Source organism: Chenopodium quinoa, unplaced genomic scaffold, assembly GCF_001683475.1.
Source record: "Chenopodium quinoa cultivar QQ74 unplaced genomic scaffold, ASM168347v1, whole genome shotgun sequence".
Classification (NCBI taxonomy): Eukaryota; Viridiplantae; Streptophyta; class Magnoliopsida; order Caryophyllales; family Amaranthaceae; genus Chenopodium; species Chenopodium quinoa.
In genome coordinates, this window is record NW_018745003.1 from 3,738,485 (window position 1) to 3,759,442 (window position 20,958).

At 36.1% G+C, this 20,958-nt stretch overlaps 3 protein-coding genes across 3 annotated transcripts; 1 reads left to right on the forward strand and 2 right to left on the reverse strand.

The window, feature by feature from the left end:
• Nucleotides 1-1,348: 1,348 nt before the first annotated feature.
• Nucleotides 1,349-10,896, forward strand: LOC110707965 (methyl-CpG-binding domain-containing protein 11-like). The gene is made up of 3 exons (XM_021886059.1): nucleotides 1,349-1,503; nucleotides 1,621-1,720; nucleotides 9,414-10,896. Exons 2-3 carry the CDS (start codon nucleotides 1,634-1,636, stop codon nucleotides 10,560-10,562), a joined length of 1,236 nt encoding a protein of 411 aa, XP_021741751.1. The 5' UTR covers nucleotides 1,349-1,503; nucleotides 1,621-1,633; the 3' UTR covers nucleotides 10,563-10,896.
• A 156-nt stretch (nucleotides 10,897-11,052) lies between these two features.
• On the reverse strand, nucleotides 11,053-12,989 carry LOC110707967 (thylakoid lumenal 16.5 kDa protein, chloroplastic-like). Its single transcript, XM_021886060.1, has 4 exons — nucleotides 12,297-12,989; nucleotides 11,644-11,783; nucleotides 11,452-11,524; nucleotides 11,053-11,373 (listed from the first exon to the last, which is right to left on the reverse strand). Exons 1-4 carry the CDS (start codon nucleotides 12,679-12,681, stop codon nucleotides 11,264-11,266), a joined length of 708 nt encoding a protein of 235 aa, XP_021741752.1. The 5' UTR covers nucleotides 12,682-12,989; the 3' UTR covers nucleotides 11,053-11,263.
• Nucleotides 12,990-18,308: 5,319 nt separating this feature from the next.
• Nucleotides 18,309-19,636, reverse strand: LOC110708144. The gene is made up of 2 exons (XM_021886249.1): nucleotides 19,618-19,636; nucleotides 18,309-18,829 (listed from the first exon to the last, which is right to left on the reverse strand). Exons 1-2 carry the CDS (start codon nucleotides 19,634-19,636, stop codon nucleotides 18,309-18,311), a joined length of 540 nt encoding a protein of 179 aa, XP_021741941.1.
• Between the last annotated feature and the right edge of the window lie 1,322 nt (nucleotides 19,637-20,958).

The window sequence follows — 20,958 nt, forward strand, 5'->3', positions numbered from 1 at the left end:
ATTTACTGTCGTAAAGCCCAAATAGAACAATTGGGCTTACACAGCCTCTAGGGTCTGTGTACATTAGCCCATTGGGTCATGGACCCTGGACCTGCTCAACTTTGAAAGGACTCTACATTGAGCTATTATTGCGAACCTTTTTTTTGGGGGGGTAAATTAAACTTATACGGAGTACTCCGTAAACTCTACGATTTGCTCCATAATATTATATTGTGGATGGGGGGTGGAGGATACTGGAATCTCTATCTAGAGTATCTTTTATAAGGATTTGATTCTATAACTTTATGGTTGTGAGATGCAAATTTTTCTATTAGGCTAAATCTTAATTGTTTAGCTAGATATTGTATTTGTATAGATCTCCTATTATAAGAAATAACATACATAGATCTATTGCTAAAGCTAAACTTGATCTAGTCTAGTGAAAAGGAGAGCACATTCCAGTTATGAGGTTGGAAGTTCAATCCCCATCAGTGATAATTTGGGGATGAGATTCCCTTACCTTTCTCCCACCCTCCCAAATTGTCTAGCACGCTAATCCAGGTCGAGTTGACCCGTGAGGGGTTCCAGCCCGACAGGGCCTTTCATCTTACCTTAAAAAAATATCAAACATTAAATCAACATTGATAACACCTATCGACATACATGATCTAGTCATAAAATTTTAATGTAATAAGGCTTCGTTCATTTTACCTTATTTTTGCTGAACCGAAATTAGTTGTACTTAAATGAAATTATTTTTGCTGAAATTAAATTATTTTTACTGATTCTCTATTGTATTTCTTCTTTAAAGTTACTAATTTTTACTGAACTGGAATTATTTTTACTGAACTGAACTTATTTTTACTGAACTACAATTAATTTTACTGAATATTATTTTTTTAAGGTGAAGTGAACAAGACCGACGTAATACAAATATTTCACAACCTAATGATACAAATACCAACTTTAAAAGTACCATATGATACTATTATGACCATTTATAGCACCATTATACTATCAATGGTACAATTTACAACTTAGTAATACCAATGTTGTTTTGTTTTTTGTTTTTCATTTTTCCTTTATTATTACGGCCTTAGCATATGCACCTATCTCCCTTACCCTTCCCTCCCCTCTCCCCCACTCCCAAAGTACTAAGCCCGCTAATTTGAGTCGGGAGGATTTGTGAAAGGTTCTGGGTCTGATAGGGCCTTTCTCCTTACCAACTTAAAAAAATATAAAATACTATGCAACTATCTATACATAACAGCACTGTATCATGCTTCGTTGTCGTTAAGAGTTGCCTGTATCATTACCCATATTATAATAAAAATAATGAACGTGTAATAATCCTCCATATACAAGACAAATTAATTTTATTTTCTAGAAATTTCAACAAACCCCACCTCCTTTATATCCACTTTCTCTCTCTTCCTTTCTTCGATTCTTCTTCACCTGATTTTCGCAACACAAACGGCAAGAGAGAGAGAGTACAGAGATTACCTAAAATTTCACAGAATTAGAGTAAAGCCTTAAGCTTTCTCTTTCTAAACTACTTTAAATTTATTTTTTTTCAATTTTTTGGAATTTTTTCTTGATTTTTTTGGAATTAATTTGTGGGTAAACTATGAATTTTTGCAGGTGAAAGTTAAAAATGGCAACTGAAGTTGAGAAGAATGCTTCTGGACAAGAAGAAGTTGTTTCAATGGAGCTCCCTGCTCCTTCTGGTTGGAAGAAACAGGTCTTTTTCTCTTCAATTTCTCACTTTTAATTTTTCTACTGGTATTAAGTTTCTTAATTCTTTGTATGAATTGGGTTTAATTTTGGTGAATTCGTGGTAATTTATGATACGGGTTTGTGTTTAATTTTGTATTAGTTGAGTAATTTGTAGGAAATTTTGTTTTTTGTAAGTTAGGGTTTGTATTTGGGGATTTCTTGCTAGTTTAATTTGATTGTTATGCCTTTCTCAGAAAATGGGGGGAAAGGGATTTTGGAACAAAATATTTCAAATTATGGTTAAACTATCTGATTTTTTGTCTTTTAGGGTTTAGTGGGATTGTGGGAAGGCACTTACATCTTTATTTTAATTAATAAATTATTATTTTACTTGTTGCTTGTAAACATTTTTTGAAGCAAATAATTAACTGCGCATTTTAATTTCAGGCATTTCTCTTTAAATGCTATATTCAAAATGTAGTGTCATGTTGTTTTTCTTATAAAAATGCTGCTTTACCAATTGTTCATTTCCTTTTAAAATTTTTAGCTGGTTTGGGAGTGGTGGATTTAGGAAATTCGAACTGCAGATGCGGTGGATATCAATTTGAAAATTTTCTTTTAATCATTCAATTGCTATTCAGTGTTAAAAAATTCCCCACTGTTAATGTGAGTGACAAGTGATCCATAAGTTGAATAACTGTTAACAATTTCTCCTCGATGTAAGCTAGTATGGGGAAATTAGAAGTAGAAAGAAGACTGAGATCAGTGGGATGCTCTCTACTGGAAAAACATTGCCAAAGATTTTGTGTATGCATTACTTTTTTATAAAAAAAAATGTTTGAGCATTGGCCTGGCTAGGTGAACCTTTTACAACATAAATTAGTAGTGCAAGTTTAACTAGGATCTAAGAGCAACTTATGCATAGTTTTGAACTTCACTGTATGGTTGGCTTGGCTGCAAATTAGAAATTTAAGTTCCTAGGATTTTAAAATTTGATTAGTGCTATTATCATAAGAATACAAGTTATTGATCTAAAGCTGGGTGAGGACTGAGGACATTGAAATGGAGAGTGTTTTAAGGAAATCTATGAAAGTGCCATTGCTAATAGTTATTACTAAATGGATTACAGCTTGATTTGAGTTGATGTTACGGGAAAGCCTTGCACATGCTCCAATTACTTACTATTATTGAAGGTAGTGTATTGCAGAAAAGAGAGTTCACTTGAAAGGATGTTTGATGAATGCTTCAAGTATAAGATGTATGATACTATGATGAATGCTGGATATTTTTAGAACAGAGGTGTCTAAGGATGTTTGCAAGGTTTAAGGATTGAGGTTTTATGAGGTGACCTAGTGATGGATATAGTCTAAAGCATTGCTGACTGGAGATGTTATATGAGTTTCCACATTGAAGATCTGTAGTTATGATAAATTGGATGTGAACATGAAAAAAGATCCATGGATATTAAGTTACTGTACACTAGTGCGTTTTTCTTTATTTAGTCCACTAGCTCTTCTCCATGAACCATATGAGACCAAGACAACAAGGAGTTTTATGTTAATATGTTATCCATAGTTATAAACACATAATGGAGTATAATGTATGTGGTGGGTGGTCATTATCAAATGATTGATTTTTTTATTATGAGAGCTCCCTTGATAATGAAACTGGAGATCGTGTGTCTTTGTCATGTGTTGACTAGGGGGAGAGCAGATTTATGATATTTATCTTTAAGGATGAACCTGAAGGAGATAATTGATGGTTTGGCTGCATGGTATTGGTGATAGCTACTCTATCAGCAACTTCTTCATGATGCTTGAAGGGCTGCTTGATTTTTGATAACTCTGACTTCCATTTGGGGCCATATAAATGTCTAATAGGCTTTTAAAATTAATTAATACCTTTTTGCTTTGCCTTTCCCTTCAATTTTATTGCTTTGGGGTAGAGTTTCTACATTTTGACTCAAAGCAGCCTTGAACTTTATTGCTCTGGTTCACAACTCTGAACATTTTAGGTAGGTGTAGCATCTGAAGCTTCTAAGTTTTTGCATGCACCCAATCAGGTTTAATGTTTCTTGAGGTAAAAATTCAATTCATGACCTCATACTTCCGTGTCTTTGATCTTAGTTCATTTGGCAGTTTTTATTTATTTATTTTTATTACTATTTTTTTTTTTTAAATGTTAGGGTTTGCTTGATTTAGCTTGGTATAGTATAAAAATGCGGCCGATACGTCGCGATTCGGTCGATATGTACCGGATTTCAACCCTACCGATATGAGTTTCCCGTTTTGATGCGGTGTTATTCAAAACACCGAGATTTTAGCCGATTCGACCGATACGAACTAAATTTCGCCCGCATTGACCGATATTATCTCACAGCTTGCTAATTTCCAGCGAAGTACTTGCTTTAGAAAGGTAAAGAAAGGGAAAAATGAAAAAAATCCCACGACTAACGCATCAATCCCGTTACCGTGATACCGCAACCGTTTCCGCGATTTGGGCATGTGAGACTTTAGCTTGAGGGCATAATTGTTGTTGCAAAAGATTTGCTGTTTGGGCATGTGAGACTTTAGCTTGAGGAACAGAGGAAGGATTGGGAAATGGAGATTTCAAAAGAAGTCTTGGAAGACCATAGATGGCTTGAATTAAGGGAGTTAAAGATGATATGAAGAAACTGGGTTTGCAAAAGCATGAAAATTTAGATAGAAGCAGTTAAAGGAAGTGAATCTTTGTGGATGACCACATGAGACAGATTTTTTGGGTTCATGTAACCAACTCATACAAGGCTTTGGTTTTTGCTGTTGCTCACTGTTGCATTTCCTTTGAAATTAGATTTTTGATGGTTGAAGCGTTGATGAGATACCCGGGTTTATCAGAAGCATTAGGGAGTAAGAGTTTTATAGATTTGATGATAGTATCTCAGAATTTGGTTGCCTTATTTACCTTGACAATGCATGAACTGTCTGTTGGAGTTAATAGCTTACCATATTTGTACATTTCATTTTTCATAGGCGTTGGAGGAGACAAGGTCTAATGTGTCATCATGGAAATGCTTCTGTATTGATGTTATTACTACTACTGTTGAAACCCTGCAGTTGAGATTTCATATGAAGTTTAGGTGATAACAAACATGCACAACTGATCTATTCATTCAATCTAGTACCAGGGTACTATGCATATAAGAGTATGGGACAAAGATCTTTCTAGAGGGACTATAGGGAATCCTTATATTCTTATGGTGTGCTCTTGTCAAGAAATGCTTAAATCTTCTAGGCTGTTAGTGTATTACATAGTTTTACTTTACATGGCTGTAACATGGGTTTTTCCCCTGCTAAGAGGTCTGGTTCTGCTGATCCTATGTATGAAGTCCTCTCAAGGAACATTGCAGAGCTCAGTGCAGAACCAATTTTAGAGCTCCCCAAGTTGTTATATGAAATCAACACTTCCCTACTTTTGCTGAGGATCTGTTGAACTTATTATGGAAATGATGCAGGTTCTGTTAAGCTGCGCATGACTTGTTTTGATAGAATTTGGTAAGTCCTCAACTATTTTCGTTTTACATACCAATTTTTCAGAAAAAGCATCTATATGGTGGTGATAGGGAGAGTCAATATGTATCAGCTGTACTGCTGTAGTGGAGTATACTGAAGATGCTTAACCTTAGTGGTTTGGATTCCTCCTTGTTCTCGAGGTTCTCTTGCTGATTGCAGAATCCCTAGCTTGCTAAATCCTTGGACTTGATGATGAATGATTAGGATTTTGCTTCATGAACATATTGAATAGATAAACATCCAAGTGCTTTCTTTATGATTAACACGTCATAAATCTGATACTTTTTTTGGAAATTTGTTTTGACAAGTCTGCTTTGGGAAATTTAGAGAAGTGTTTGTAAAATCCTTCCAAAGAGAGGATCTAGATGTAAAAAAAAGTCATCCTTTTATTGTGGCTGCTAGTATGAAGCCTTTTCTTTGCTGTTATACGATTAGCTGAAGGTAATTCCTAGATCAACACCTAAATGACCTATCATCGAGGAAAGGGTACTTCTTGGTCAACAGAAGCAACCCTTTTTTTTTTTTGGGTCTGCTAGAAGTTGCTGAAAGTTGAGGAAAGGCCTTATCACTACATCTTCAGTTACTGTAAACTAAGGTCTCTTGTGGTTAGCTGTTGGAGGTTGTAGTTCCTTTAGAGTTTGCTGGGATGAGGATAATATGTCATACTCGGGCTTAACCTAGTAACTATAGCTTAATAGCAGACTTGCTATGCATGTCCACTGGAGAATCTTTTTAAATTCAGGATTTTCTACTCCTGTTCCAGTATTCAAATGGATTGGATGGTATTAATTAATTATTCTTTGGATTAATTTGTTGAGGTGTGGACTTATTAACTTAGGCTTGTAGGGATAGAATCTGTAGCAAGTATGTCTATATAACATGGCATGAGTGAAAATTTGAAGAGATTTTAGATCAGCAAATTGAGGGAATTCTGATTACTAATATGAGGAGAAAAGAGTCAAGAACAATGGACATCATTAAGCTTGAGAGATAAATATGTTATGTTTGTTTGTGTTCTTTTAGCTCTAAGTGAAAATGCTCTATACTTTTGGGATGCATGGTGAAGATATTTCTGATAATTCAGTGGGTAAGATAAATATAAGGATTTGATCTTGTATGGCGATACATTTCTTGTTGTACATCCAAGTTATATGTAGTTACTAGCCTTAATAGACCTTCTTTTCTTCACCTAATATTTACTGAACTTAAATTATTTTTGCTGAAACTAACTGAAATTAATTCATTTTTACTAACTTTAAATTATTTTGCTGAACTTAAATTATCTATACCGGTTAAAACTTATTTTTATTGACTTACTTATATATTTTGTTATATGAATATACTAATTTTTGTAAAAACTTGTGTTTATTGAAGTGAACTTATTTGAATTATTTTTACTAAACTTGAATTATTTATACTGAATTTTATTGTTTTTAAGGTGAAGAGATTGGGCCTTAGTTGTTCTAGTCTATCCGTTTAGGAAATCTTGTTTTTCATGTTTAGTATAAATTCCCAAGGTAGATTTGCTTATAGTTCTCTGACACTTCCCTTTTATTTAGATTTGTAGCATGTGTTGAATTTTGTGGTCATCCCCTGATTGCGGAAGCTATTTTCTCTTGGATTAGATGAAGTTTTAATATGGTAATGCCTTATTATGAAAGATTTGAAACGAATCATTCTTTTATGTTGGAAAATTTTAGGGTAAGATACTATTGCTCTATCAATTGGCTTAGAGCCTTAGAGAATTGTTCATGTTTGATATTTGCTGTTTTGTTGCATCCCTAAGGATGGATTGAAGCTTATGCAACCTAGCTGGACACAAGCCAATTAAGTTCCTCGTATGGTCCAAAAAAAAAAATCTTAACTCTGGAGGTTGGTCCTGAATTTCTTGATGGTACAGACAAGAGTTTTCATAGTCAGCTTTTCTAGTATGTATGAGATGCAGAACCCACGTTTTGCGTAATATCTGATTGTCTGCTCATACCTACGATTTCCGCATGGGTTGATGGTCATCAGTGATATCTCATATCCATGTTGTAAATCTTGTATTAGAAAGTACCTGTACGGCATAAATCAATCGTAATTGGGTTTTGCTGGGTATAGTTGGGCAATTGACCTAATTGAAATCCTTGCAAGGTAAGTGCTACTAGTCTACAACTGCTTGCAGCTAGCTGCTTGGGACTCAATCCCCTTAAAGACTTAAATTATCTATCAAGAAGGAATCGATAATTGGAAAAATATTTAAACTTGATGTTAAAATATCTGTATGGTGGATATGAACAGACTTTGGGTGAGAATACGCTGTTATTGATTTAGAGTCCCAAGGTGACAACCTATCTCATTTTCATTTCCTTATTGATATCTTGTGGCATTTGAGTCTTCATAGATCTCCTGTTGTTATATTGCATATCTTTAGCATTCCCTTTGAATTGGCTCTGATAAAAATTTAAAGCTGTTGATTGAACAAGCTTTAATAGCCTTGAGAGGAGTGGGATTGCAAAACCTTAGTTCCTCTGACCTTCTTTCTCGCTGAACCAATGAGGTCAGAATTTGGGTCCTCTGCATTCATCTAATCTGCTGACGCCTCAAATCTTGATATCTAACTTGATGCCTCCCTACCATCTTTACTTTGTTTTAATGACCGTGTTACGTCTGGCACACCTTTATTCACTGTCTTTCCTTTTGTTTTGTTTGTGTGTGTGTGTGGCTCAGTGGATACACTTTTGGCTGTGTCATCTTGAAACTTAATTCCGCTACTTCAAGTTTGACCAACCACTTGTTGAGGCACATGAAAGTATTGAAAATTTGAAACACAAGTGATTAGTAGGTATCTTTAGTGATGGCTTATAGGCTTGCCATGGGTTCTTTTTGAGCCATTATGATATATTTAGGATTAGAATTTGTTGATCCTGTTACTAGACGTTGGGTATGTGGTTGTGAGCTTGCGATGTTGTGTAGGTGCCATTGCCTGAAAACAACTAGGAGTGACGTATTGAAAGTAGCTGCCTTTGCTTTGTGTTTAAATTCTCGATAGTATTCTTTTGATCTTTGTGGATGGTACTGATAGATGAATGGTCTAATCTAGCTTACTAAATACTTTTTTGGTTGGGGTTTTGTGATCATGCTTTTTAATTGGGAGAACTACATCAACTGTGACAAAGCAACTCTGATTTGTCTTCTTCATTTGTGAGCTTTGAAGCTAGTGTTATGCAAACAGACTCTTTTCAAAAGCCGTATTGGTTTCATTCTTGCACCACATTAGAGTAGTATACTTTCGGTCAGTAGTGAGAGCTTGAAATGTGGTAATCATATATAATGTGTGTTTGACGAAGGATAACCTTAATACTTGCTTAGGCTTACTGCATCAATGCAAAAAGAGCATACATAAGTTCTCCCCGATTGGTTATTTATCAGTCCTAGGATGAGTCTATTGTCAGGATCAAGTCATCATCATGTTGCTGGTTTAATGAATACTTGTTTGATTTTATCCTCAAGGAAACAACTTTTGCTGTCTTCTTGGGTGCAATCTTAACTCATATAATTAGTCCTGCAAATGCGGCATTTAGTTGGGTAGCATGCTTATAAAGCTTATGGAATATTGATGTCATATCTTCTTTTTTTTATTTTTTTTATTTTTTAAGGAAACTGAAATAAAAAAATTGTAATGTTCCTACTGTATGCACGCCCCTCCCCCCCCCCCCCCCTTTCTTTTTCCCTGCCTCTTTATCTCCTTAAGTTTGTGTGGAGTATAATATTGATTGCATATTCATTTTGTACTAGTTCTTCCTGCGTATCACAAAAATTTGCACGGTTTCCTATTTTGGATGTCCCAAAATAACTCGCTCACAATTTATGGTGTCTTCCACTTTTACTCTCTCTTTCTTATTTTATCTAAATATTTTCTCATTTTTCACTACAATATATTTACTCATTTATGTTAATGATTCTTGATCTTTGTGTCAAAAGTAACCATGCAAGTATTTGTGGATAGAGGGAGTACATCTTATTGCTGAAAATGTTAACTACTCCCCCCCTCCCCCTTCTCTCCTCTTTTTTCCCCACTTATGCTTCTGTGTTTTACTTTTTGCACTTTATACAAGGGGGAAAGATGTGATTTCCTTGTGGATTTCCTGTTCTGAATCTTGTAATGTGATGAGGTGTTTGCAGTTCTTCCCTAAAAGAGGAGGCACCCCTAGGAAGAACGAGATTGTTTTTACTGCCCCAACAGGGGAGGAGATTCACAGCCAAAGGCAGCTGCAGCAGTACCTGAAATCTCATCCTGGTGGTCCACCAGCATCTGAATTTGATTGGGGCACTGGTGAGACGCCTAGAAGATCAGCTCGAATTAGTGAGAAAGTAAAAGCTTCTCCTACTACTCCTGAAAGTGACCCCCCCAAGAAGAAGAGTAGGAAATCGTCTGCTTCCAAGATAGATAGCAAGGATGGTGAGGCCACAGCTGAAGAAACTAAGACGGATGAGATCCAGATGGATGATGCTGAAAAGATAGAGAAAAAAGAGACAGACGAGGGAGCCAATAAAGATGTCGAGATGCAGGAAACTGGAAAGACCGAGACAGGGGGGGCTGAGGTGGAAGTTGAAAAGGAAGTTGCAAAAGAGAACCAACCGGAAAACAAAAATGTGACTTCTGAGACCAAGGAGGCTGCTCCTGAGCCTGAGAGTGAGACTGCAGTGCCTGTAGCTAAGGATGAGAAATGTGCAGAAACTGAGAAGCTAGATACAAAAGAAAGTGAGGGTGATAAGACCTCCGTTGATGATGCAGAGAAGCAAGGCCCACTACAGCCAGCTGGGAAGCAGGATAGTTTGCAAGAACAGGTGAAAGAAGATGCTGTGATTCCAAATGCAAAAGAGAGTGAGGGAGATAAGACTCCCGTTGAAGATGCGGATTTAGAAGCAGGGAAGCAAAGCCCACAAGAGCCGGCTGAGAAGCAAGAAGGTTTGCTGGAACAGGTGAAAGAAGATGCTGAAGAAGGCAAGAAAGATGCATCAACTGATCCAGATGCAAGAAATGTTGAGGATAAAATAGGAGCGGATCCTTCTCAAGTAACTACTCTTGAAAAGAACGCAGTTGGAGAGGATAATTCTAAAGCTGCGGAGCAACCACATCCTGAGAAACAGGACAGTTTGCCAGAACAGGTGAAGCCTGAAGCTGATGTCAATATTGCTGCCAAAGACAATGGAACAGCTACTCCAGAACCCACAGAACCAAAGGGAAAAGATTCCGTGGAGGGTGACATAAACAAGAAGGTATTGGAGGTGATCGAGAATGGAAGTCAGGCAGGCGAGGCTAGATCTTGAATCTTGATTCTCGCTAATCTCATTGTCATCTTGCTGTTGAGTCATCTCTTTTTGAGATCTATGGGGCTCTCTGAATGACTGTAGTAGCATTGTTGTTTATGGTAGAAACTGATTTGTTGTTTATGGTAGATTCTGATTTGTTGTTAGTCAAGATACCCCTGTACACAGTTGTAGATTAGGCCACAGAGTCTTGACCTAGCCTGTGATTAGGGGGAAAATTTGTAGCTCCTGTAGAGATCTGTCTGTAACGTTTTGCTGTCAAATTGCTGCTTCTGTTATAACTTAACAACCATTATATGTAATGTATGAAGCTACACTTATATGTACGGTTAAATAATTCTATATCCTTATAACACTTGAATAACGCGGCTCTATCAGCTGTTTGCAGCCGATCATTTGATCGAGGAGATAAAAATCACTTTGCATTATAACATATGCTCTTAAAACCGTGATATAAGTTTGAAAATGCCGAATTACAACTAAGGTGTGATTAATTATGAGAATAGTTACATGTAAAATGAATGCTAATTCTTGGCCTCAAGAATGGTAAAATTCACATACTCCATAGAAAAAATGTTGCCGAACTAGTGGGTCTTTACAAATTATGAGTAGAAAGTATGAAATCTACTCCAAAATAGAGGAAGTGGATACAACTCTTGCTTAAAAATAAGGCAAGTGCAGTTAGAATTAGAAAGTCTCTTTCAAAGTCCCTTGAGAACTCCATCAAGTCCTGTCAGTGTAGTCCATTTCTCAAACGCACTAGCCGAAGATACAAACGCAATCTTAGATGATTCAACATCTTTCTGGGCCACTACAAACAACGAAAAAATATCAGTATGACACGTCGTAATGCAGAGAAAGTAAGCTTAGAGAGTTTTCCAGCCCTCACCAGATGATATCAGCTTTGAAATTGAGGTGTTGAACATATCAACTTCTTCCTTTTCCTCAGGGCCTAAGCTTAGCTGTTAGGGGAGTGTTTTCAGGAAGTTCAAAAGAAATAAAAATAGACTGAGAGTTCTGCAGATCAATAGAAGACTTGAATCCAGCAATAAATACTACGAGTAAAGACTCAGGAACAGACCTTGGCGAAGGCTGAATTAGCCTTCTTAATCCAATCAGTGTCAGTGCTAGCGCCAAGAACTGAACTAGCAGCTTTCAGATCATTGCTATCTATAGCTTGGCCTACCTCGCTCAACTTGTACACGACATCTTGCAGGTATCCTGATGGTTTTGGACAGAAAGAAACATACTGCATAAGCATCATACTGAAATGTGCATTAACCACTAGGTTCACAGTACTGCAGAACTTTGGAGATTACTGAACAGTAAAAACATGCAACTGCCCATAAATTCGATATAAACATTACCCTAATGCTTTTGATTCTTCGTTTACTGTTAAGGAGAAATTACATTTAAAACTGCAAGGAGTAATTGTTCAACAAAATGATAAATGAAAAAGGTGCGAGATCTTAAGCAGTTCAAACATTATTCCCCTTAAAGTCACTGAATTATTTGTGTGTTTTCAGCAGTAAATCACAGTCTGAATTTCAGCATGACAGCAGATATAAGTAGGTAAAGCTCAAATCTGTTACTTGGACTTGGGTAGCATATTGTGATAATATTCAATGATTTTGGCCCAAAACGATTGCCTGTCCGAGTCTCAAGGATCCAACACGGGTAGTGTACGTGAAATAACGACTTCATTCAGAAAACTCAAAAATTAAGAAAAAGAACCTTTTTCCTTAGTAGATGAGTTAATAACTCCTTGTTTTTCAAGCCTCTTCTTCCTATCCTTCTTGACCTTCTCCAAGAGCTCTAAATCATCCTCAGCTTCCAATGGCGCCGCTTCGGCTACTGGCACGGCTTTCCCTGCTAATGATAGAAGAAATGCAGAGGATAAAGACAGGGCAAAGCTTCTTTTACTAAGACATGGAATTGATGATGATGATAAAATTGGTGATTCTGATTTACAAAAGGGTACTAATAGATTAAAATGTTTGTTTTTTTGAAGGCAAAATAATGAATTTGATGGTGGAATTGAAGTGGGTGTTAAAGAATTGGATGATGAAAGATAATGGAATGTGTTAGCAGTTGACAGAAAAGCTGATGCTACTGCCATTTTTTTTTTCCCTCTTATTTTCTTCTTTCACTTTAAGTTTTTGTTAGTAGAATTTAGTAGTATGAACTTTTTTTTTTTTTTTTTTTTTTTTTTTGGTGGGAAAAATTTGTGAAGGAGGGCAACATTGGACTTTAAAGAGATAAGGTTTTGTTGGATATCTCTGATCCAATAGATATATATGGGGTCATTTTTGTAAAATTAGGGAGTCTTTTTTTTGCAGTTTTTGCTTATTAAAACTGATGTTTAATTGTTAATATTTTATATTACTGAATTATGTTACTTTCACCATGGTTTCAAAAAAAAAAAAACTGTTACTTTCAGAAAAGAAAAAAATAAATAATATTTGAATTATGTTACTGACTTTTTTCTAATCTGTAATAATTAATAAGGAGTACTGAATTGTACGCAACATTTGATTTTTCAACACCATATTGTCAGATTTATCTGATTATATATTTTTGAATTTCTTTTTAAACAATACTGTATAATTTAAAAAATTTGATGGTCAAAGTTTCTATAAAGGTCAAAATGTCATACATGAATTGAAAAACGAAGGAAATAGTTATTGTTATAAAAACCAAACAACTGCATGATTTCTCTACAAGTCTATAATGATACTCTTAAAGGTCTTGATAATTTCCATTTGCACACCTTGCTGTCTTTTATTGTAATCACACTAATCTAAGCAATCCATACTTCATTTTCACCTGCTTTGTTGCTTGTACTCCCACATACATTTGTGAATTGTCCATCTTAGTGATCCCATTATCGCTACCCAAGTGAGATTAGTTTTCTAAGTTGAAGAGAACAAAGTCTTACTCCATATATACGACGTGGACATACATGGCTAAAGAACTTCAAGCAGAAAGTCTTGAAATTCGTATTGATAACTTGACTAGGATATATTGCATTAAAAGTACTAGCCTGGATCAAAAGAAACAATAACATGATAAACTTTGAGATATAAAGAAATGCTTGCCAAAAAAGTAAAAATTCCATCACAAACGTGTGTTGTAACTATTGGCATATACAAAGGTCTTAATTATCAATTAAGATTTGGAGCTTTATTAAACAAATAAAAAGGGGTGTTGTTCCAAATTACGAGGTGTCGTTCGCAAATTTTGTATGATATTTCATATTTGCCCCTAGTATATAAATACTCACGTTACTCACTCACGACACGTACAACACATTTCACGCTCGTACTTCTCTCTCTAAAATTTCAAAATCTTAAAAAAAATCTGAAAAAAAAAACAGAAAACTAACCAAAAATCTGAAACAGATTTTTTTGGGAAAAAAAAAATCTGTGAAAAAAAAAACAGAAAAGTAAGCAAAAAAATTTCAACAATCAACACCAATCCAACAACCAACACCAATCCAAGGAGGCTAGCTATGGCGGACCGGCGGCGAATCAGATTGACGTTTGGGGGTCGTGGCGGCGGCGTGGGTGGTGGCGAGCATGCGCGTGAAATCTAAAAAAAAAAAAATCTGGAAATATATAGGGACATTCGCCTGAAATTTCCGGATGTTCCATGGGACATCCGGAAATTTTAGGCGGATGTCCCTATAGATTTCAAGATTTTTTTAATTTTTTTTCTTTTTCTCTTCAATTTTTTTTTGGCTTTTCGTGATTAATATTATTATTTTCTCGTGATTAATTTTATGTTTTTTTTTTCGTGCTTAATATTTTATTTTTTTCATGATTAATATTTTTTAAATAACCGATTAAAATTATTATTATTAGTAATGTTACCTAATGTTATTATTAGTAGCAATATTACTATTATTATAATTATCGTTGTCATTATTATTATCGTTGTTGGTAATATTGTTATTATTGTTGTTGTTATTGGTATTATTACCGTTATTGTTGTTGTTTTGCAATGTTGTTAGTATTGTTGTTGTTATTAGTATTATTACCAACACCTTATGTTATTGTTTATTATTATTATTTTTATTGTTAGTATTATTATTTATATTATTAGTATTATTAGTATTGTTGTTAAATTATTAGTATTGTTGTTGTTTATTATTATTATTTTTATTGTTATTGTTATTAATGTTGTTATTATTATTATTATTGTTACTGTTATTAGTATTGTTATTACTGTTTTGATTTGTTTTTTTTTCTTTTGTGAAATTATTGTTATTGTTATTAGTATTGTTATTGTTGTTTTGATTTATTGTTATTGATATTTGATTTTCTACCTATTTAATGTAGATTGAGGGTTTTGGTGCTCGTCATGCAATATCAAGACGTTTGAACGCGTCTGTTAGGAGGGAGTCAGGTCGTTCAGGAAATACGGGGGCACCGTTTCATCATGAGCAGCAATATGGGTTTGCTGGTACTTGGTCGGGGGAGCATCAGTCACAAGGGAGCCTCCCTATGTACTCGTCAGGTGGAGAGCCTACATTTGACGATGAGGACGAAGAGCGGGCAAGTCAGGCTGATCGAGATGAAGAGTATGACCCTCAGGATTACCATACGGTGTATAAGGGTCAATATGGGAGATTTGTTGGTAGCAGTAGTCAAACGAGTCAGCCTTCCACCACATCAGCAGAGACATGGGTAGTGCAGCAGCCGATGCCAGGTGGTCCTGAGGATGGTACTGTTATCCCTAGTTTTGGGGGTCACGTGGCTGCGTATATATGGGGCGGGCAGGAGCGTAATGTTTTGCGCTGTTTGAGCAGGACACAGTTGTGTTCTGAGTTGGATACCTGGCGAGGTCGTCTTGCACAGGAGCGCCTGGAGTTGATTGATGGTAGTGGTTTGTCTCACTTACCCGGGATCATGTTTAGGCGTTTTGATTGGCCGTTGATTTATGCTTTCGTTGAGAGATGGCAGCCAGATACGAACACGTTTCATATGCCATTTGGGGAGATCACCATCATGCTGCACGATGTGTACCGTATTCTTGGGCTTCGTGTTGATGGTTCCATGGTTTCCACTACTCCTAGCACGGACGTGCTACGGGACGCGTGCTCGGTCACCATGGACATGACTGCAGAAGAGCTGAATGAGAAGTGCGGTACAAAGACCATTTGGCAGGGCAGTGGGGTGCTGAATGAGAGGATTATGGACTCGACCTTGGAGGCGCAGAGGCCCTTTAGTGTCCATTATAGTGCCTACATGTGGTTAGTACTAGGCGGATGTCTGTTTTTGGACAAGAGTGGGTCATCAGATGGGAGTAGCAGACTACCGGAGAGGACTAACACGGACTACGTAAGCATTTGTCTTTTATTATACTTTATATACCACTTAAACAAATACGTGTACTTTGTTTTGTTAATATGTTGTTCTTTTATTTGCAGTGGATGGGTCGGTCCATGGAGATTCACCGGAGATCACTGGAGGAGTATCCCAGCATGACGCGTGACACGAGGGCAATGACTGAGCAGCTAATAGCTGATTGGAAGGCGATGATGGGGTTGTGAATCACTTCTCCTTTAGTTTTATATTAGCTGGTAGTCATTGTTTTACGGTACTTTGTATTCTGCATGTAATTTTAAAACTTGAGACTAATATAATATTGGGTTTTGTTGAAACTTTGTTTAATTACTTATATTGATTGATTTATATTACATAGCTACAACTGTTCAACCTAAGTGAAAGTACATAAATCAGTTCACTGCCTAACTAATGCATCCCACATGTTCCTTCTCACTTCATATTGCTGATCTCATCCGTCGACACTTGGCTCGTGGTGCTCGGTCCACCATCCTGCGATCGGGGGAAGAGGTGAATTTTCTGTAAGATCAATACGGATGAAATGTGACCCCCCAACTGTAGCAATCACAAACTCTCGGGCAGGTGCCCTGACCGTGTTTCGTGCCCGCAACGGTAAGATCGTGATGCATGGGTGGTAGCAGCCTGGTACGGTGCCTACACCAAGAATAATAACCCTTGCGTTGAACCATGTTGCAATAGGAAATAAATCTTGAATTGCAACCATCCAATGTCGTGAATCAACCACCCCACCATCCCATCTAATACGTTCCACGTTCACCCGAACCCTTCCAATCCCGTAAATCCTTTCGTACAAGAATGGATGAGCAGCAACCTCGTTTGCTATTATTTCCCGAGCGTCAAGACATTGCGCTTCATCACCGAGGAAGAAGTCGGCCACACAACGAAAGCCACAGTTATCATCGCCAATGACATCCTTCCATGCCGTGATGTAAGGCAAGATCGGTCCTGGAAGCAAGTGCAAATACCTGCATTGGCGGATGTCACATGGATCTTCTGCTCCTACACAAAATTAATGTTCATTATTAGAATGCTCCAAGATGAAATACGTGTAAATCACAATTGCCAGCCGTACCTGTTTGCTGTGCACCACATGGAGTGTTTCGACGGTTGACATGCTCGAAATAACAGGGATCACGTCTTGTATCATTGTTTCTTCGTCGACCTCGAACGTTGTGGTTTACTTGTGGTTCTTCAAGGTTTGAATGATCTGGATGCAGACCTCCTCAATGATTCGAGATACATTTCGAAGTACAGCAGGATCACTACCAATGACCTCATCAACCAGGGAACGAAAATGTGCAGCTTCCTCGTTCGAGTCGTTAACGAACACCGGTACATCAACCTCATCACCGATAAACAAGGTCTTTCAGAACGGATGAATTTGCCTTGTATACAAGCATGTTTGCGCAACTAGCGAATCATGTATCTGGCAAGCACATGGCAAACTATGCGTCACACGCATTGCACATCCACAACGCTCATACACCTGGTAACTCAGCTCCCTCATCATTCTCGTCTCGTCATCGAGAACTTTCAAACAATGCTGGGACACCTTGCCGTTAATACGTGACAGTGGCAATTGTCTGTACTTCTCACCAATCTTCGACCTAGACGCCTCCAAACCATTACGAATCGCAATGATCTGGTTACCAATATGACAATGTACTCGGGCCCATACGGTATCCAAAGAACCTGCCGTTGATTAGAATTATGAAAAAACCGTTACAATTTGTAATTAGAATAACTAAAACAAAGTAAGTACATCAACTACAACATAATAACAACGAACTTGTCGAAGATTCAAACCACATCTTCACGGCCGAATTTTGGCTCTCGACTCTGCAAGTACTCGTGTTACCTAAGTGAAGAACTTGGTTCGTCCAGAATGTCACAAATTTGGTTTTATGACAAAGCCATGTTCTCTCAACATAACTAATCACTGCCGGATAACTTGCCCACCGAGTTTTCATTGTATCAACAACAGCATTATAATCCGCCTCGGTTGCAGCATCCATGATACGTTTCCATTTGCCGTTTTTGAAACTCGCACCAATCCTCTTGTTTTTGAACATATCAGTGACCCGAGCCTCCACATCTTTGTTAATGTGCCATTGACAAAGTAAATGCGATGTCCCTGGAAACACTTCTCTTAATGCTGCACAGAGGCCAAGCTCACGGTCAGTCAAAAATACTGACGGTTCCTTATCATACCCAATCAGCTCTCTTAATCTCTGCAAAACCCTCCGATATCTGGCCGTGCACTCGTTGCGCATGAACACATAACCGACGAGGAAATTCTGATTTGTCAGTGTCACACCAACTATCTCAAAGAACGGCATCCCGTATCGGTTGGTCTTGTAAGTCGAATCCATACCGATCACATGTGGGTTTGTCTCGCCAAATGAAGAAATTGCTGAACAACTCCTCTCCCATCAGACATCTCCGTTTTCAAGTCATTCCGGCAATTGTAAATATGTCTGATGTTTGGATGATCATCAGAAAATTGCTCTGCAATCGTCGCCATGATGTTACGCGGTGCAACCTTAGACTTTGTCATGTCACGCACAACCTTCTTCGCATCCTGGCTCAAGTTACTAATTTTACGATGACCCTCCTGATACACAATCATTGGACGGTTATGGGTCCCATTTGCATCATTTTTTGCCCGAATCTTCCAACTATCGGTGACGAACTCATAATATATCTTGATGTATAAAGGACAACCATTAGTTTTGGTTTTTGTGTCCTTCCGAATTGCGTTCTCAAGATCTCTCGGCTTGCTCTTTCGTCCCTGATCACATCTCAAATATCGATACGGTCGACCATCTCTGATTTTGTTGTAAGACGATTTAACCAAAATAAATCCCAGATTTATGGCAACAACATCCGCCCAATTAACTGCATCATCAAACGTTGGAAAAACGTGCCTGTGACAAAATGAGCACTATAATTCACACTGTCATCGCCGTCTTCGAACTCCGATACCTATAAATATAAAATAATACACACAAAACACTCCAATATTATTATTTTAATTATAATATTAATAACAATATTTTAACAACAACAACAACAACAACAACAACAACAACAACAACAACAACAACAATAACAACAACAACAACAACAACAACAACAACAATAATAATAATAATAACAATAATAACAAGAATAATAACAATAGTAATAATCAATAATAACATACAAAAATAATAATAGTAATAATACTAAAATAATAATAATAATAATAATAATAATAATCATAATAATAATAATAACAATAATAATAATAGTCGTAATAATAATAATCATATCTATATTAATAATAATAATAACAATAATAACACCAATAACAAGAATAATAACAATAGTAATATTCAATAATAACATACAAAAATAATAATAGTAATAATACTAAAAATAATAATAATCATAATAATAATAATCATAATAATAATAATAATAATAATAATCGTAATAATAATAATCACAATAATAATAATAACAATAATAATAATACTAACATTCAATAACATAAAAAAAAGGGACTTCCTCCCAGAAATTTCGGATCCTCCATGGTGGATTTGGAAATTTTATTCGGATCCTCCATGGAGAATCCGAAATTTCTGGGCAAAAGTCCCTTGCACCGAAAAAAAAAAATTCTTCCGACGTGGCCTCCGGTGTACGATCGTTGTCGTCGTCCATCGTCCAAAACCCGTCGCTAAAGCTTCTTCCTTTTTTTTAAAAAAAAAAACAATACGTTTTTGGTGGTGGGCTCGGGAATTTTTTAAAGCAAGTGGTGGGTCAAAGTGCTCGGGAAACTTATAAAAATGCTCGGGATTTGTTGTGACAAAGCGGTGGAGCTTTATATAGCCCAAATTATGAAAAGGGCAAAATGGTAATTTCATATTAAAATGGGAGCGACGCTTGGTAATTTGGGAGCGACGAATAGCAGTTCACATAAAAAAAAATAATAAACGTTCAAATTGATTTGATTTAATTTTTTTGTTAGTACGTAATGAAAATGAAGGTTGGATATGTGCTTCTTTAGGAAGAGACAGCTCTAAGGTGTGACCTTTTTAGTCATGTAGATGTTGTACATGCAAAGATGCTCCTTTAATTTACCTAAAAAGCACAATAAATATACTTTGGATGGTTGTATTTTATTATAAGATCTCTTTGAACTTTTTGATTATCATGGTATGTGTATCTTCTTCCAAATTAAAGCTTTTTTCCAATTTTCCTATGAAAATGGACTTCAAAGTGGTTATTATTGTTAGTAATTGTTTGAGCGAGCGATTAACATATCTTATTAGTAATATAGAGATGAAGCTGTTTAAATAAAAAAGAACGTAAATTTAGAGATGAATCGAAGGAAGTATATAGAGTAATAAAATGAGTGTGTTTTCCTCTTTTGTATGCAGTTATATAAGAGTTAATAGTAGTACAAAAAAAAATTAGACTGATATATATTATTCCAAGCTTATTAGTCTAATGTAGATATTCCATCAACTTATACTTAATTATAAATTTTGTAGTTTAAAGTCAACATACCTTAAAGTTTTAAAGATTCGATTCGTTTATTTGATTCCCAAATGTTGTTGTATTTATTTTATAACATTCTGTATATAGCTAAAATATTTTAGTCAATACCGTATGTATTACAAGTATAAATTAGTTTACGTGCAATAGAAGTTTTGTTTTAATTTAGTGTAGTTGGTTGTGGTTAATTACATGAAGAAGTCTCCTTAATCAAATACACTTTAGTACACGTAATAACATATGATTAATGGGTAAGTATTTCTCATAGCAAAGTAACATTAATTGTCCTATTATATGCAATGGAGTATAATTTTATAACTTTAATTATGAAATTGATAGAAAATAAAATAACATGAAAAGGTTTAAAAATGTTCGGTGGTTTTAAAAAGTAAATCGTCATATTGTTTCACAAAACTAAGCATTTTTGTACATTAACAGCGTTGATAGCACTAAACATGAAATTGATGTTTTGGTGACTTCTTAAC

Coding starts and splice junctions, on each gene's coding strand:
- LOC110707965 (XM_021886059.1), top strand. CDS start 1,634: ATGGCAACTGAAGTTGAGAAGAATGCTTCTGGACAAGAAGAAGTTGTT. Junction 1,721..9,413: donor CTTCTGGTTGGAAGAAACAG/GTCTTTTTCTCT, acceptor AGGTGTTTGCAG/TTCTTCCCTAAAAGAGGAGG.
- LOC110707967 (XM_021886060.1), bottom strand. CDS start 12,681: ATGGCAGTAGCATCAGCTTTTCTGTCAACTGCTAACACATTCCATTAT. Junction 11,784..12,296: donor CTCATCTACTAAGGAAAAAG/GTTCTTTTTCTT, acceptor CAAAACCATCAG/GATACCTGCAAGATGTCGTG. Junction 11,525..11,643: donor CTAATTCAGCCTTCGCCAAG/GTCTGTTCCTGA, acceptor CTCCCCTAACAG/CTAAGCTTAGGCCCTGAGGA.